The 18,186-nt window shown below is 45.3% G+C and overlaps 1 protein-coding gene across 4 annotated transcripts in view; it reads left to right on the top strand.

Annotated features, from left to right (window-relative positions):
- Positions 1-18,186, top strand: part of PPFIA4 (PPFI scaffold protein A4) — a 3,163,248-nt gene that overhangs the window by 1,788,590 nt on the left and 1,356,472 nt on the right. For all 4 annotated transcript variants that reach the window (XM_085600211.1, XM_085600208.1, XM_085600219.1 and 1 more), the window contains 2 exons: positions 9,071-9,106; positions 9,426-9,559. In XM_085600211.1, the coding sequence (XP_085456337.1) occupies positions 9,071-9,106; positions 9,426-9,559 (170 nt within the window). The remainder of the gene's footprint in view (positions 1-9,070; positions 9,107-9,425; positions 9,560-18,186) is intronic.

Genomic DNA, 18,186 nt, shown 5'->3' with positions numbered 1-18,186 from the left:
GGTTCCTACATCTTGCAATCCTTATTGTCTTATGTAACATTTTCTATAGACTAATTTATGAAATGTGTAAATGTGTGTAGCAGCAGCTGAGTCTACACATCACCAACTTCCACTTACTAGACGACTTTCAATCCGGGTTCAGACCAGGTCACAGCACTGAAACCACCCTCCTCCACATCGTGGATGATGCCCTCCAAGCCCTGGACCAAGGCAAAACCTGTCTCCTTATCCTCCTAGACCTATCTTCGGCTTTCAATACGGTTAACCACGAAACACTCCTTGAACGCCTCAAACTCAGGATGGGTTTGGATGGCACCGTTCTTGAATTGTTTAGGTCCTTCCTCCAGAATCGCTCACAGAGAGTCCTAATCAACGGCAACCTATCCGCTCCCTCTCCGATTATGTCCCGCAAGGCTCAACCCTGTCCCCTACCCTCTTCAATCTTTACCTTGAACCGTTCACAGAGGTGCTACGCACCGCCAATATCTCCTACCACATGTTTGCAGATGACACACACATCTACATTAAAATCTCTTCTCCTAAGGACATTCTCTCCCTGAATGAGGCCTTGAAGCTGCCTGTTCACTAGCTCACCTCTAACCAGCTCAAACGACTTAACGCAAAAAAACTGAGTTTGTTCTTATCCTACACCCAAAGCCAATCCAGAAATCCAGGAATGGATCAAGGCTATCACAGCGCTAAACTGCCCTCCTACCATTGTGGACTCTGCTAAATCCCTTGGAATAACTCTAGACGGCAGCTTGAACATACGTTGCCATATCAACTAGATGGCCAAAACTGCCAGATATCACCTGAGTTACCTAAGAAACCTGAAACCCTTCTTCGACACTCCCGACCTAAAAACGGCAATCCAGGGACTAGTCATCTCCAGACTAGAATGTGGATGCTCTACTCTCACAGGTCTGCCCAAGAACTCTCTGGCCCCACTGAAAGCCTGCCTTAACATCGCCGCCAGACTCCTAACTGGTTCAAAGAAATTCAACCACATATTTCCCCACCGTAAAGCTCTGAATTGGCTTCCTCTCGAGGCCAGAATCCAACTTAAGATGGCCTGCATTACTCACAAGGCTCTATACTCTAATTCCCCTGCATTCCTCACCCAGAAACTCGTGATATCCGGAGGAGCCAGAAACTCCTGGTCTGCCAGAGACCTTTTGCTCCAACCAGCTCGCTTCCAGAAAAAATAAACCTACAATCGGGCCTTCTCTGGGGCCGCTCCAAGAATATGGAACTCTCTCCCGCCCACCATCAGAAGACTGTCGTCTTTGGCACGCTTCAAAAAGGAGACCAAAATGTTCCTAATGGGCAAATTCCTCGCCTAACGATTGCATTACAATCACCTCAACGACCTTGTTCCACCCACCGTTACGGCATTATCCATGGCTTTTCCAGGATGATACCTTCCCGGCCCTTCTGGGCATCCCACCCGGGAGATGAGACTGCTTATTTTCTTGTATAATGAATCTACCTGTTTTTATCCCAAATGTATCCGGGATTTCAGACTGCTTGTTTTTCCGGTATTATGTATCTACCCCAGTGTATCCGAAAGGTATCCTCCCCTCCTAAGTCTTTTGAATACCACCCGTCATTCCTGTAAAGCGCTCTGATACCCTCACGGGTCTGGTTCGCGCTCTATAAAACTTAAAAAATAAAATAAATAAAAATGTACACACATCTGATAAATTGTCTCTGTATGATGTGTGTGTGTATGTAAAGTGCTCTGACACCCTACACTGGTATGAGTAGTGCTATAAAATAAATGAAATGCATGTAAGAGAAGGGTTATGAAGAGATGAGAGGCCCTGTTGGAAGGGTGGGAGTGAGGGAATCCCTGGAGAAGGAGGTCATTGGTATAGTGATGTGGTGCTGAAGGGACACGACAATTGGGGACGCCAAAAAAGGTTCTTGCAGCGGGCGCCACCAGTGCTAATGGCGGCCCTGGTCAAAAGGTTCCATCATGGCAATGCAAGAGGACTAGGAGAATACAATCTGAGACTCTCCTTGGAGCCTCAGAATAGAGCTGGGGCTTAAAACAAATATCACATAAAATGTCACCACATGGTTTGGCACAATATGCGACAGAGAGCAGCACAAAAGGCAAAATACTGTTCTGACATAATCCTACTCAGATGAAAGAGTTAGCTCAAGAAGCCTGATCACTGTGTTTCTTGGCTACAAAAGGAAGAATTGTGTTTTCAGGAAAAAAGGCACTTGGTATAAGTATGTTTAATATCCAATAGCTAAAGATGTCAAAAGTGCTGCTAGGGTCGGTAATAAACTGATATATTTAATAAACTCTGGCTGACATGTAGTCTGCTGACTTTTAGAGTCCCCGGCCAGTTGAGGACTGATCCGACCTTTACTATTACAGCCCGGTCCACACTGTTTACATCTTCTTTATCAAGAAGAATGTTTCTTCGGTGCTGCACTTGGAAAAGCACGTTTTTAAAACTAATAATTTCAATCTGATGGATGACTTTAATACAGTGAGTTATGTTGTATGACGTTTTAATAAAGAATATTTTACCACAGCTGACTCTGTCAGAGCTTAGAACGTGTGATATAAAAACAATATCATGTAATTGGCAATATGGAGCAGGAGCAAACACTGGTGAGTGGGAGGCACATTTTTCAGTAATGGTTATTGATGTCCCAGAATGACTTCTGCTTCAGGTTTAGGTATAGGATGAGATAAAATATAGCTATTGCTGCCTGCTAAGAGAAAGTTTAAAGAGATTTTGGAAGGTAAGGGAAAGAAAACTACACTGAGACAATAGTTGGCAGGTCATTTTAATATTTAGATCCCATTTATTCCACACATTTTCAAGCAAGGATAAACCAATGCACTGAGTAATTGCCATTTGATAAGTTAGATAAAGCAATTGCAAAGTATAGGGTATATTTTACATCACATTGATGTATTGTGGGTTATCAACATATACCACCATATGTATCCAGTCATCTTTTCAACCTTCCTCAAAAGAACTGTTTTCAAAAGAAGAGCACATACCTACTAGATTGCAGGTTGTGTCACCTTTCATGTTTAGGGTCGAGCCTGCGAGTGCATTTGTCTCGCTTGCGAGACACAATGTATATAGAAAAGTGCATGGAGCCCACCCATTGCTTTCCATTTGTTGTTTCAAGTCACTCTTCTTTTAATAGCTCTTTGGCCAGTGCAGCCAAAACGTCACTTCCGAAGCTTGCTGTGGAGCAGGGACCAAGCACAGATTAATTCAAGTTAATCCGTGCCCATCCTCTGCTCGTGACATGATTGGGGTACTATTTCATGCCCTTTCCTACTCCCTGCTCCTCCGTCCATAGCTCTTGCATGCTTTTCAAAGCGCTCTCCCAAACTCCGCATTCTTGCTTGTTTTTAATGGGCTATTAAGGCACCACTCAAACCTGCAAACCTGCTGATTGTGTCCCATTGGAAGTGATTCCGCCATGTTCTCTTTGCACTTCCCAATTTAGCATTTCGTGTCACCCTCCTTGCGCTCCACGACGCCGACCCGCTTTCGTTTCCAATAAAAGTATTGTTTAGCAACTTGCCCTGCGATCCATTTTTGTGGGTTTCATTTTCTAAAAATAGTCATTTCATCTATTTTCTAGGGGTTTCACTGACACTGTTCAGTCCCCATTTCTGCCGGGGTGCCCCAATGTGTCCGTTTAATGTGTGGTACCGTCAGCCAGTTCGGGTTTACTCGCTAGCACCACTTGGAATGCTGGGGGATTTGAGCCTACACTTATGGAAAACTATGAATCCCAGAATGCACTTGCTTTTGTACTGCTAGATGGTTAAACCTTCCTTTGACGTGATCCAAATTATGTAATCTACCAGTAGCACAGTGCGCAGCTCATCCAGTCCAGCTTTTTTCCTTTGATTTCCTGTGTATACTTTTGAAAATTTGAGACTACAAAGGCCAGAATGCTCAGAGTAATCCTGGCCTGGATGAGCCACAGTGGTCCTCTCTTGATGTTTTATGAGAGCAGGAAGTGGATCACAGCACAGATAAAACTGGTGGTGCCGCCTGTGACTACCAAACGTGAAGAGTGCAAATCACATGTGCGTATGTATTGTGAACCTACAGCTGCCTGAGGATGAGGTATGCTTAACTCGTCTATGTCCCCTGCCTGGAGCCATCAGGCATGGCGAGAAAGGAGGCTGAGTGCAGATCTGTCATAAAAAGCTGATGCTGACATCACAGGCTCTGGTGAGCTTCATCCTCTCCGGGCTAATGTTTTTAAGAGTTTAGTCATGGAGCCACAATTTGCCTGCGAGGAGTCTGCTTTTGGAAAAAAAAAATTACCTGTATGTCCATCTGTGCACAACTCCATACCACTGCATTCTACTCTGCACCACTCTACACCACGCCACTTCATACTGCATCACTGTACTCTTTGCTACTGCACCCTGCATGCCAGCAGCTGAGTTGCCACAATGAATCAGCATGCGGGCACTGTGCATCCTTCCTCGTTCTCCTGCCCAGTTCACGTCCCTCTGACGTCATCCCTTGCACTTGTGGGTTTTGTATGTAATCATTTTGCCGAAGCCTGAAATTCCAGCCGAACTCCCAATTGTTTCAGAAATCAGAACATGATGTACTAGTCTAGGGAGTTGAAAGCCTTTTTGGCATCAAGGGGAAGGATGCCCAGTGGGTCCTCTACCCCTTTGACTTGGTGCAGGCAGCCATGCAGCCTCCAAATCTTCAGCCGTGTTGACCTGCCAGGCATGAAGCCAGAATGATCAGGGTGAATCAGGCTTTTAACCACCCCAGGGAGTTTGTCTGCAAACACTACACTATGGCTTTGGTTTCACCGATCAGTAACTAGATTGATCAGTAGGAAGACCACCTCGATGGTGGTCCTTGCTTTATGTACAACTACTACAATGGGGTGCTGTAATAAGGCACAAGCTCCCACCATCCCTTGCCGGCAGTGGCTGCCCTACTGCTAAGAGCTTAAACAGTTCATCTTTTCACATGTAAAGACTTTGCAGCCCGACATTTTCCTTCCCTGCAACTGTGCATTCACCTTTGGAAGTTATTAGTAGTATATCTGTTCCTCAACTTCACCGTCAGCTTCTGGTGGGATAGCTAGTCTATCAATCAGTGCAAACAGACTATGATTCCATTAATCCTGTTTAGTCTGGCCTGGCATAGGTTTCAGTAGTCATCCGTAAATGCCTGTGCTATCTCCCTATGCCGGTGGTTGAACGTTGTATGGTTTTCTCCAAGCTGGCCTTGGCATGGCTAATGTTTGAATGACGCCCTCCAGAAACCACTTATTCCCAACATGATATTGGAATGTGGAGGAACACAAATCCTGCGAGAAGGAATCCCAAAATGTGGAGGGGGACATAGATTAAAAAAAATCTCCCTTTTGTAGGCGGATGGGGCTCGGACAAAGGAAGGCAATCATTGATGAAGGTAGACTGGAAGGTGGTTCGGACGGACTGGAGAAAATGAAGAATAGGGTACAGGGTTTCCAGCGGAGCGTAGAACTGTTGAGTATTGGACTTTGTGTCGCAATTCAAGCAGATGCAGTTCTGAAGTTCTCTATGTAGAACCAAAACAAGATACAGGAAGTTGTCAGCAAATAGTCCTTTCCCCTTTGATTGGAAACTAAAGGAAGATCTCACAACTTTCTGGAAGGAAGGTTAAAGGAAGGTTATGTAAATTTGTGGAATGTGCTTTAGAATGCTTTTGCTCAGAAAGTAAATGTCCTTTGACCATTTAAATACATTTTACTTCAAGTAGTCTAATGGCTTGTTTAATAGAACTCCAGTATTTAAGCAGATCTGGGGTGACTGGGGCACAATATAACCAGGACAAGGAGCAATCCCAGAATGCCTCCAAGGAACCCATCCTCGAGGTAGGACTAACTGCGGCCGGGCTCTCTTTGTTCTCTCCGTACGTCACAACACTCCATTAATGGAGCTCGCCCCTCCCCCTTTCATCAACTATCTCCTCATGTCACTTTCTTCCTTCTTGTCTTTTAATAAGCCTTGCTGGTAGTCTCCCTGCCTTGTCTCCTTCCTCATAGAGTTCGCCACGGGTACCAATGTAGTGTAGTCTAGCCGATTCCCTCAACTTATCATGGTATATTCTGTCAGGGCCAGGTCCAAAAGTCTGATTTCTGTATGCGTCGAGAGATTTCCCACATTTTTTGTCTCTCCAAAAGCTTATCATTTGAGTCGTTCTTGAAACCCATCATGAAAATCTCCAAAAGAAAGTAAAATCACCGAAGGAGAACAAATGTAATGCCTCTGTGACACAATACAGACACACTACTGATTACCTCAAAGCCTCAGGCACCTAAAGATAGATTTAAAGTTGACTCGATGGGAATGGAGAACAGATTAATACTGACATGGTGCAGTTCATTTTGTTTACTTTAGTAAACGCTCCATGTAAACAGAATGGAAATAAGTCTTGAAATACTCACCAGCTCATAACCATGTGGTGAACATTAGATTAACTAATGTTGAGTAAATGCCCTCTATCCCGCAGGCCAGGCACGAGTCCATCTGAAGCTGATACACTGAGCAGGCTTCCTTCAAGCATCGATTGTGTATTTTAATGTTTGATTCTGCAGGCCAGGTCAGGCCAGGCAGCTGCAGAGCGTATTGGGATCATGCATACTTCCAAGTGCTCTTCACTTAAACCGCATTAACCTTAAAGGGGCGTGTCAAAGGTAAACTGGTGGGTCCAGTGACTAGGAGATTTTAGTGTACATACCGAGTAGCCTCGCCACCAGATAATACCTTGTTTATGACACTTTACAATAAGCTCCTTGATGCTTACACAGCACCTCCTGGGCTTGCCTCAATAGAACACACCACCTGCCCGGGATTCTCTATCTCTCTGCTGTAGTCAGTTGCACCTTTTGAAGTAGACTGCAGCATCTACACTGGATCACATCACACTTTGCTAGACCACACAGCCTGACCTGCCATGCACCTCCTCAGCTCACATCACAGTCCCTGATGCAGACAGCACACTCTGTATTATGCTGCAACAGCCCATTATACTACTCCATACAATGGCGCTCAGATCTACCACAACGCTGCATTGCATTGGCTTAGCGTGCATCAGTGTTCTTATTGTACTACTGTGCGAGAAAGTACAATTTATTTACCTTTCCTTAGATATTTTACCACACCTTATGCATGCTACAGGGACCATTTGTTATTTATGTTTTCCTCCATGGTTAGCTTTTTTGTGATAGTTGTTATAATAGACCTTGCATTCTTGAACAAGCTCTTCTGTTTCCGGGAAAGGGTTGTGCTAAATTTATTTATTTATGTGTTTATTTAATGCGATTATATATAGCGCGAACATTACCCGAAGGTGTCAGAGCGCTTTACAAAAGAACCAATTGCATTACGTAAGGACTTTGGATTACACGAGTTACATAAGAGATACAAACAGAAAAAAAAATGTAAATGTAAAGTCACTCAAGGAAGAGCTATAAACAGGAGAACATTGCACATGTACAAGTTGTAAAGTCACACAAGGAAGAGATACAAACAGATAAACTCTAAAGTCACATAGGAATGGTAGAAAGTAGAAAGGTCTACTACATATACTAGTGCTTAGAGTTCTACATATACAAATAGTAAATTCACACAGGATTACATTTTAACAGCGATTAGGCTTGGACAATTATATAAAATGGTAATGTGAATGAAATTCTTTAATTTATTTATATATATATAATATACACTTTTTTTCATCTCCTCAATAATGGAAGTCTATCCTTCGTCCACCACAAAACCTCAAGACATCTTGCCGTTCAAAACTAATGGGAAATTTATCAAATTCATGCAGCTTATTTAGAAAGATCCCAGGGAAAATGGGTCCTCTAGCTGCATAATAAATTTACATCTGAATAACTTGGGCAAATACATGCAGACTATCACATATTAAGAAATAGCACCTAAGCCTTTAATTTACAACATGGTTCACTACGGAAAGCTAATGTGACATGCCACCGAAGTGAAAAATTGAATAAACTTGATACTTGCCCAGTAACAATTCTTGAAATATCTTCCTAGCCAACTATGAGACCAGAGGTATTAAGTGTCTATTCTCGGGCAACGGAAGATGCCTCCCAACTAAAGGTACAGGTTTCAACATAAGGAATGCAGGCTTTCAATGGAATGTCTTCCTCTCCTTGGCAGTAACTCTGTTGCTTCAGCCATCAATCTGAGCATGTTTCCCCTACACCTTACGTTTGCAATGTACATACTATTTCTTGAATGTTTGTAGATAAATGGCTGGAGTAGACCAGGTATATTCATAGAAAGATTTAGATATCAGATTTGATGTTGAATAAAAGTGAAGGTGGGAGCTGTTCACCAACTACAAAATATATGTCATTGGGCTACATTTTCAGCTAGTGTAATCTTTACCGGCAGTCCCTTCATTTAGGTGAACCAGGTACGGGTCTCAAATTGCCCACCTAGTTAGTTTGCGTGTCATAGTCATTCATTTCTCCTTGGTTGCATTAGGTAAGATACTGTGCCTAGGCTTAAGAAAAAAAACTTGGGACTCTACTATTGTTCAGGAGATCCCCACTCAATGGACCTACCACTAGCAAATGTCAGTCTGGTTTTTGAGCATCACTTCAGTTATACGGCTAGAAGACTAGCAAACTGTTGTGACTCGGCTTTGGGACAGAGGACCCAACTATAAAGGCCCTTGCTCTTTAAAGGCAAGAGTAGAATGTGGACAATATATATTTACTCTTCTCAGAATTTATTACAAGCTGTGTGTTTTCCACTTCATGCCAGGTGCAAAGGCAATTCATGCAACTTCCTGGCAACAGGATGCATCATACCAACAGAATTTAACTAGGCCTACCCCAATATGCTGCATAACATCCTAACATTTGAACTTGTCAGGTCCACTCAAGTGCAAGATAAAATATGATGTTGAGAATTGCCACCTTTATGTACGCTTATATGTTATCAAATTTCAGTTTCTGTTATTTCACCAACAGAAAAAATAACATTTTGAAGTAATTGTTTTTCAATTTTTCCATTTAGCCCAGTGATTTAAGGAAGCATCGACGGAAAGTTTTGGTAAGCTCAGATCTTTTCTTTAGATTTTACGCTACATCTCCCTGTATTAAATACTCTCCAGTCATCTGGCCAGATGTCTTCCTCTTCTGGATGCATGCTTTTAAAATATATACTACTCTGATGTACACTGTAATTCACCATTCTGTCTCGCCTTTCATTCGTAACATTAGATCACACATTAGAAGAATGCTTGAGAAGTAAATAAAGATGCTATGCTTCAATCCTGTTAGGGAGTGTAGATTACATAACTGCAACACATTGCTTTGAAGATTATTTAGCTGCCATACCCTTGTTTTCTCATTATATCCTCTTTATTCAGTCACCAGTATCGCGGGATGAAAGCCGTGAAGATAAGGCCACCATACACTGTGAGACATCCCCTCCTCCGTCACCTAGAACTCTGAGACTGGAGAAATTTGGAATCCAATCAATCATCCAGGAAGATGGCAGAAGGTACTTACGGGCTCGTACAGGGCCAGTAAATTATCACTTTAGTTCCGCAGTTTGTTTTTTTAGAAAATAATATTTTGCTAAGAGGACCCTTAATGCGTACATACCTTTTCAATATACATTTCTGTAGTGGTATTTTTATGATTTTGTTGGGTTGAGAAGATAATACTCCGATGTTATATTAGGCTCTATCTTACTTTGTCTTCAAGCAATTTAGTCGGCACGGACAGGCAGAGCAGTTCTGCCTACTTTATGATTTTTCTAACTTCACCTCACGCACTGGACATTGCTTTCTATTGCGCATCGCCTCTCAAGCTACACGGCTATGCAGTATGGTATTTATTGGTTATTCCAGTGCCATCTCACACTGATTGGCACAGCATTTTTCTACTAGTGCTTAATTCGCTGATAAGCACAGTCTTTCATTCTTCTGGTATCACCAAATATATTAACCATCATTTGACTAATTTCAACTAGAATTATGAGAGCTGATGTTCTTTTCTTTCTTTCCTTCCTTAGTTTTAGAGAATAATGTGTATTTACAGCTCAGACTTGCACTAGGCATATCAGTTCCATTGAATAATAATTCCCAGTTTCTATCAGCTCTGCCATGGCCTAAAGGTACTTATTGAACCTTACTCCTCCTCAAACATTCCTTCCAGATGGAGGTGAACCTCTTCTTAAATGTCTCAAATGGGAAGAGTGGAGAGAATACTTTACAAGCTATGTTACAGCATTTGATGATGAGGAAGGGTTCACGGCTGAGAAAAAATATAACATTCTCTTGCATTGCCTTGGCGCAGGTGATATTAAAGTTTTCAATAGCATTAACAAAAAACAAAGAGCAACTGGGGAAGGTGATGTATACACTAATTCTATGCTATTGATGATTTAAACAGTTACTACAAGACCACTGTTTGTATTGCAGTGGACAGATATAAGTTCTTCCACCGAAAGCAAGGCAAGGAGGAATCCATCGATGACTATGTCTTAGCTTTGAATAATCTAGTTCTCAATTGTCGCTTTGATGGACTTCATGACAAGTTCATTAGCGACCAGATCGTTATGCAAGGGTGAATCCAATACTTATATTCAAGAGAACCTACGGGCCAAGAGAGAAAGTCCTTTGCAAAGTGTAATTGATATTGCTAGAAGAGCAGAGCTTCCATGCAGGTGCGCCAAAGCTGTCATCACTGAAAACAAGGATAAAAAAGAGGACTTCATTGTGGCCAAAGATGGGGATTGTAAATTGTTGCCCAAGCATGAGAAGATTTCTAGCAGTATTAAGTCTGGTAGGGGCAAAGGTTTTCTTAGTGCTAGGAGACTCTGTTAAAGGTGAGGAAGTTTCAACCATTTAACCAATGATAAGAAATGCCCTGCCAGGAAACACAAATGTTCGTTTTGCGGGGTCATGGGACATTTCCAGAAGGTTTGCCAAAAGAGACCCGCTAGTTCTGTTAAGTTTGCTGCGGTTGAACATGATGCTATCTCTAATTCATCCAATGAGGATGATATTAACACGTGTGCTTAATATAAAGGATGATTACGTTTTGCAAGTTACCTGTTAGAAAACAAACAGTTCGTGAAATGTCGATTGGTGGTTTAGATATCTCAATAGTTGCATACTCTGGTTCACCCTACACCCTGGTCAACAATACGGTATGGCAGGAAAAGGTTTCCCCTCTATTGGGTGAGCAGTTAGAATTGCCAGACATCTCCGTTAAAACATTCACTGGAGATTCCATTGAGCTCTGCACTTATAGGAAACTCAAATTCTCTTTCAAAGGTAGGGAATCTTTGGGGAAACTGTATGTATCCAGGTCTGGACCTTCAAGGTTTGGGTGGATGGACCAAGGTAAATTGGGTATTGTTCCAAATCTCAACATTGTGGAACCCGTCCTCATTGTCCAGACTGATGAAGAATTCAGCAACAGAGTACTTCATACATTTCCGAAAGTTTTTTCTGGAGCGATTGACCTTTTAATAGGTTTTTGAACATAAAATATGTGTCAAGGATGGTGCCATTCCCAAAATTCACAAAGCTAGAAATATTCCCTTTGCCATCAAGGAAGATATCAAGGCACAGATGGAGAGGCTACTCAGTTATGATGTCATCGAACAGGTGGAGTCCTCTGAGTGGGTCACTTCTTTAGTTGTGGTCAAGAGACCCAATGTAAATTTGAGATTGTGTATTGATTTGCTAGATCTCAATGACAACAACGTCATTGATTAGTTTCCCCTTCCACGCATTAGTGAAATGTTAGCTCTCAAAAAAGATATCAAAGGGTTTTCCACCATAGACCTAAAAGCTGCATATCCCCAAGTACCCTTACACTCTGACAGTAAGAGCTTGACCGTTTTTATCACACCCTTACCGCTTCAAGAGAGTCCCTTTTGGTCTGGATGTTCCAAAGACTCATGCAGTAGATCTTTAAAGATGTTGAGAATATTCTTTTGTGCTAAGACGATATCTTAGTCATGGGTAAATCCAGGAAGGAGCACAATGAGGAACTGGCAAAGGCTTTGGGCATATTAGAATCCAAGGGGTTAACTGCTGAGCACAGCAAATGCAAATTAGCTTGTACCGAAGTGACTTATTTGGGACATGTGATTACAGCAGGGGGTATCAAGCCCAAAAAAGAGCTTTTGGATGCCATTCAGAATGCTCCTGAACCAAAGAACAGGGATGAACAGCGTTCCTTCTTGGGCCTTGTCGAGTTTTATTTGAAGTTTATTTAGAACTTTTCTTCCAAAACATATGAAATGAGACAATTGCAGAAAATGAAGAACAAATTTGTGTAGTCAGAAGTGTGCTGAAAGTCATTTTCCATACTTAAAAAAGATATGTGTTCCATCCCCCATTACAGGGTTTTGATCCCTCCTTAAGTAATATCACCACTGATTAGGCCTGGGCTAAAATTCCGTTCCGGTTGCGGAAATTGCGATAATTTGACATTTTAGCATTCCGCGGAGAGCGCGAAAATGTCAAAATTTCCGCAATCCGCATTTTACCGGAAATTTTTTGCTTGCTCGCGCTGTAAAATAATACATTCTCGTGATCGCCTTACCTGAATCCCCGCGTTCGCCGACAAGTTTTCCCGATCTGGTCGCGTTCTCCATGAGATGTTGGATTGTTGGTAGCCATTTGCGCTGTCTCGCGACAGTTCGCGCCTGCAGTGACGTCATTCGTCGCGCGATCACGTCTTTCTTCTCGCGATCATGAACCGCGAGACAAGTGAAAACAAGATGGCCGCGCCCGTGAGCAACCACATGGGTAAGTGGCGAGCCGTGACCATGAAGAAAATACCGCGAACGGGCGGGAAAAAAACGTCCGCATCTTCGCGATATTTCCGCGTGTTTGCGGAGATTTTTAACATTTTCGCGATAATTTACGAAAGTGAATTTCGCAAATTCCGCCCACCCCTACCACTGATGCAAGTGGAAGTGGTCTAGGTGCTGTACTTATGCAAAAAGATTTGCGCAGCATTGAATGCACCATCACTTTTGCTCATCGCTCATTGACACCTACAGAAGAAAAATATTCCTTCATAGAACGGGAAGCATTGGCATGTGTTTGGGGATTGGAACATTTCCGGCAGTTTGTGTGGGGTAACAAGGCCATTTTGAGAAGTGACCACAAGCCATTGACTAAAGTTCTAACCACTAAGGGACTTTATGCTACATGAGACTTGACAGGATGTCCGTCTGGCTGTTTAATTTTAATTATGAAGTTCAGTATGTGCCTGAGGCCAAAAATGTGGTTGCAGATTTCTTAAGCCATAGGCCTGTACTTTTACAAGAATCCAATGATGACTCCGGAGATGAGTTTTGTGTTGCATACAGGAAGAGTTGCAAGGCATATCCTTAGATGAGAGGAAAAGAGAGCAGAGTAAGGATGCAGTTCTTGGAGAAGTACTTAGCATGATTTCTAGTAGCTGGCCAGAAAAGAGGTTTATTTTTAAAGAACTACATCCATTTTAGGAGATTAAATATGAGCTATCTCAGGAAAATGGGCTTTTAATGAGGAGTGGTAAGATAGCTCCTCCTTCCAAGCTCAGATGTAAAATCCTTCAAATTTTTCACGAGGGACATTTTGGTATTGTTAAGACCAAATGCAGAGTTAGGAATTGGTCCTGTTGGCCGAGTATGAATTTAGCCGTAGAGCAAACCATCAGAGATTGTCTGCAATGTTGTGTCTCTGAAAAGACCCAGGTCACTTTCAGACCTCCCCTGTATCCCATCGCCAGCCCCACCATGCCATGGGAAAAAATTGGTATTGACATCGTGGGCCCTGTTATGGATCGAGGTGAGCAAGTCTTTGCCATTGTCCTCTTTGGTCATTACTCCAAGTGGCAAGAAATTGGTTTTGTCAACAAAGCTGATGCCCCCAGCATTGTAAAATTTCTGGATGAGGTTTACATCAAAGAAGGTTTACCAAAATGTATTGTCAGTGACCAAGGTCCCCAATTCACCTCCTAAGTTCTTTCAAAATTTCTCAATAGGAATACAATTTCCCACAAAACCACACCAGTCTATCACCCTACTGGTAATCGAGTGGTAGAACGCTTCAACAGGGTGACCAAGGGTACTGTGCAACTAACTAATAACACTAATTTAGTGTTGAAGTCCGATTTTTTAAAAACTTTTTGGGCATACCGCAGTACACCATGCAACAACACAAGACACAGTCCTTTTGAACTCACGAGGGGCAGAACGCCCATGTCTAAGGACAATGTGGGTTGCTTAGTGGTATCTACGAGAGTAGACCGGTCACCTGACCAGATAAGATGCAATCTGGAGAAAGCTCAATTAGAGTGTAAGGTTTGTTTTGACAAAAAAACATAGCTGCAAACCTGTCCTTTTGCAAGCTGGTGATGTTGTACGTGTAAAAAATGTGGTTTTACAGTCAAGGGTCACAGTAAGTTTTCCCAACCCCTTACCGTCAGCAGGGTGTTTTGCAATTCCGTCCTTTTGAGTGATGGAAGGGTGTGGCACCTTTCCATGTTACCTGCATGCAAGGGTGGAACATCTTCCTTACCCAGAGCTCTTCCCCCTTCTTCATCTGTTAAGAAGAGGTGTTGTGTTCTTTCACTAGTGTGTCCCTTCTCTTCCACTGTAGCTACCTCCTGTTAGTCATTTGCTGAACGTTCTGAAATGTTGCCAGATGATAGCTGATGACAGAGGCGACCAGACGCTTCTCTCGGAATCTCCTCAATGACCTGTATTCTATTTTTGAGTTGGAAGCTTCAATTGAATAAACTTATTCTAACTCACTCCACGTGTGAGTCTTCATCATTGCAATCCTTTTACTGTGTGGTTTCTTGATCCTTTATTAGTATATAGCCGTTTAAGTATTGTGTTCCTTTTCTTACTGTCCCAATTCCCTTTTGGAACTTAGTGATGGAAAGGCAGTCATTGTTAGCCTGACCTTGCGCCTTGCGGTACTTGCTGTGCTGTGGGTCCTGTCACCTTTATTTATCTTCATGAACATTAAGGACAACTGATGGGGCATGGCCAGGAAGCCAACATGGCGGACGCGAGTCCTTAGCGCTCCGACCAAAATCCCCTGATTATCCGCCTAAAAGATCCTTCAGTGGTGCCATCTGGGTCCGAAACGGACGAGACTGTGGTGATACAGCGGGGAGGCGCCTGGGGGCTCAGCGGTGTACCGGTTACACGGCTCAACTCGCGGCTGAAACGCAGCCCAGGGAGAGGCAGCTTTTGCCGTAGAGGAGACCCTATGAAATCCCCGGAGAGGCAGCGAGCAAGTGTGGGCCCCCCGGACGAGGTTAGAGGTGCGGGCTGCGGGAGCTGCGGTCCTACGGGAGGGATCTGGGCCCAAGCGGCTGCCAGTGGCTGACGAGGTGCTCTAAAGGCAGAGAGGAGACACGGACCCCGGCGCCAGTTGCAGAGAGCGACACCGAGGTGGGGTGGAGCGCAGCGAAGCCACGAAATGGAACACACAGACAGGGGAAAGTGAGACCTGGTGGTGGAGGTGCAGCGCGAAAAGCTTGGAAGTGACAGTCAGCCATTTTGTAGGCTGCACCATCTTCTGCAGTCGAACTGCAGGGTAAAGTCACGGCTGTGTGGCAAAAGGTGCGAGTGGCTGCCGCCTGTGCCCGGTGTGCCACTGGGGTGCGCGTAGAGAGGAACGGGGTCAACCGACTGTGCCCCTGCCAAGAGCGCGTTCACCGGGGGCCCGGGAGACAAGTGGAGCAGGAAGATCCTGGGGCCTGCCTCTGCGGCGAGGACTATTGAAGCGCAGTGCCGCCTAGAGAGGCTGGGAAGTGGCCTAGCGACTGGCACTGGAGCTGTGGGACTGGGCTCCCAGCAGGCCCCAATGGATGCCGGGCCCTAAGCACACGGTGCCAGACCTGTTGGATGCCTCAGGCGGAGTGGCATGGCTGCTGCTCTTGGCATATCAGGACTTACCGGTCATCACAGCCACTACATCACATCGTGACCTAATCTGGAGGAGACAGGCGTGGGCTGGTCACTAAGCACCCGTGCATTGGAACAGACAGGTAGTTGGGAGACGCACGTTCTGTGGCCTGCGACACCCAGGGGGGGGGCGCCGCGAGTGGAGATCTGGCGCTGTGGGCTGCTGCTGGCTGCCACCTGCTGTGGGACCGGAGCACGAGGCTGGTAAGGCGGCAACCTCACCTGCTGGAAATGAGCTCAGGGCCTTCCACCACACACCTGATTCTCGAAGTGCACTATCCTGAGCCCCGGGCATAAGCATACCGATTATGCCCTAAACGCATCGGACGTTGGCCACGAATGCCCACGGCACAACAACTTGTAACGGGCCGTATGCGTGCCAAGATGCAGCAAGGGCCGCTGTGCACTGGTGGCCTGGACCCTCCACGTCTGCGAGATGATGGTGAAGCGGAGCCGATGCCTGCAGCACTGGCAGCCAAGATGGACTCGGTCCTTGCAGCAGTTGAGAAAATAGGTGCCGCATTGGAACACACCAGGACGTCTCTGGAAACCAGGATCGACAAGGTTACCTCAGTCTTCACGCTCCTCCACGCGGACCATCGCAAGCTGGCTGACAAAGTTGCCACCCAAGGCCAAGCGATCGAAGAGCTTCAGCCGGTCACTCGCAGCCACGCTGCTGCATTGCAAGATGTCATAGAGCGCATGCATGCTCTGGAGGACAGAGCGGAAGACGCGGAAGGACGTTCTCGGCGCAATAACATCCGCACCGTGGGACTACCAGAAGGAGAAGAGGGTAGGAACGCAGAGCAGTATGTCGAGAACTGGCTGCTGGAGCTTATGCTGCAGAGAACACTGTTGAAGCAGTTTGCGGTGGAACGGGCCCATCGGGTGCCCGCACGGCGACCTCAGCCCGGAGCCAGACCACGCCCATTCCTGTTCAAACTCCTGAACTACAGAGACAGAGATGTGGTCCTGCGGACACTGGGCAGTCTCAGGGAAGGCGGCAGCCGTGTCATGCTTTTTCTCGATTACACCGCTCTTATGCAACGCCGTAGAAGCAACTATATGGCGGTGAAACGTCAACTCCGGGAGCTGCAGATACCGTACTCGCTGCTGTTTCCTGCCAGGCAGCGAGAGTTGGGGAAGGATAAAGTCCGCTTCTTCGACTCCCCTGCGGAGACATGGGCCTGGCTCGAGACATCAGGACTATGGACGGGGACCAGCCCGACGGATCCAGAGGACGACATCTAAACAGGCAGGAGGCCCAGACGACGTGGACGACGCGTGGCGGATCCCAGAACAGCAGCTCAAAGTCCGGAGAAAATGCGAACGGAGCATCAAAATGCGCTGGCAGCAGTCACAACACTTAGCACCCCGTGTGCTAAAGACCGGCTGCAATCCTTCGTGCAGCCCACGGTGGTGGTGAGTGGCTCATCGTCACCGTCCACTGACATCTCAGATGACCTTTGCCTACCAGTTGTCACCCCACAGACGGCTGATGGTATCCTGGGATGAGAATGCTGTCGCGCTGAACTCTGAGGCGGACTATCCACGCAAGTAGACAATTGTTGTTAATGTGGCTCCATTCCTGATATGTGGGGGGTGGTAGCAGATCAACAAGGCTGTTGGCTGTACATTCCGGTTGGTTGTTACTGGGGTACCACAACACGTTGCCTAGCGCCCCGTGGTAGACAGATGTTGAGACTTCCAGCTTCACCTAGACGCCAACCAGCCCACAGGCTACGCTGGTGAATTTTCTAAATGGCACACCACTGACGCGGGATAGGGAGGGGACAGTCGCAACAGAACGCTGACAGCGCACGCACCTCATTAGGCCGCACCTTGACCTAGAATACACATATCCATGGTCACAGAAGTTTGGACGAACAAACACGCAAAGTTCACCATGGACGCTTTGTTGTTTACGGTTCACACATTGTTAATGTTACAGCAGACCGGTGCACTCATACCCGACCAAACTCCGCACCCGGCAGACCTTGTCCTGCCCCTGACCTCCCCGCTGCCCAAGCAATCTCGCAATGGCGCGATCACATGGAACATACGCGGCATGCATACTCCCACATGGCAATACCCCATATTTGCTTACCTCCAGAGGCACTCGGTAGGAATCGCCCTCCTACAGGAAACACACATGTCACAATCGGAGTTAGAGAGACTGTGCAAGCACT

The sequence above is a fragment of the Triturus cristatus genome, chromosome 1_2 (genome assembly GCF_964204655.1).
Source record: "Triturus cristatus chromosome 1_2, aTriCri1.1, whole genome shotgun sequence".
Classification (NCBI taxonomy): Eukaryota; Metazoa; Chordata; class Amphibia; order Caudata; family Salamandridae; genus Triturus; species Triturus cristatus.
The sequence above is the reverse complement of the archived record's forward strand: the minus strand, read 5'-3'. Positions and strand labels throughout refer to the sequence as shown.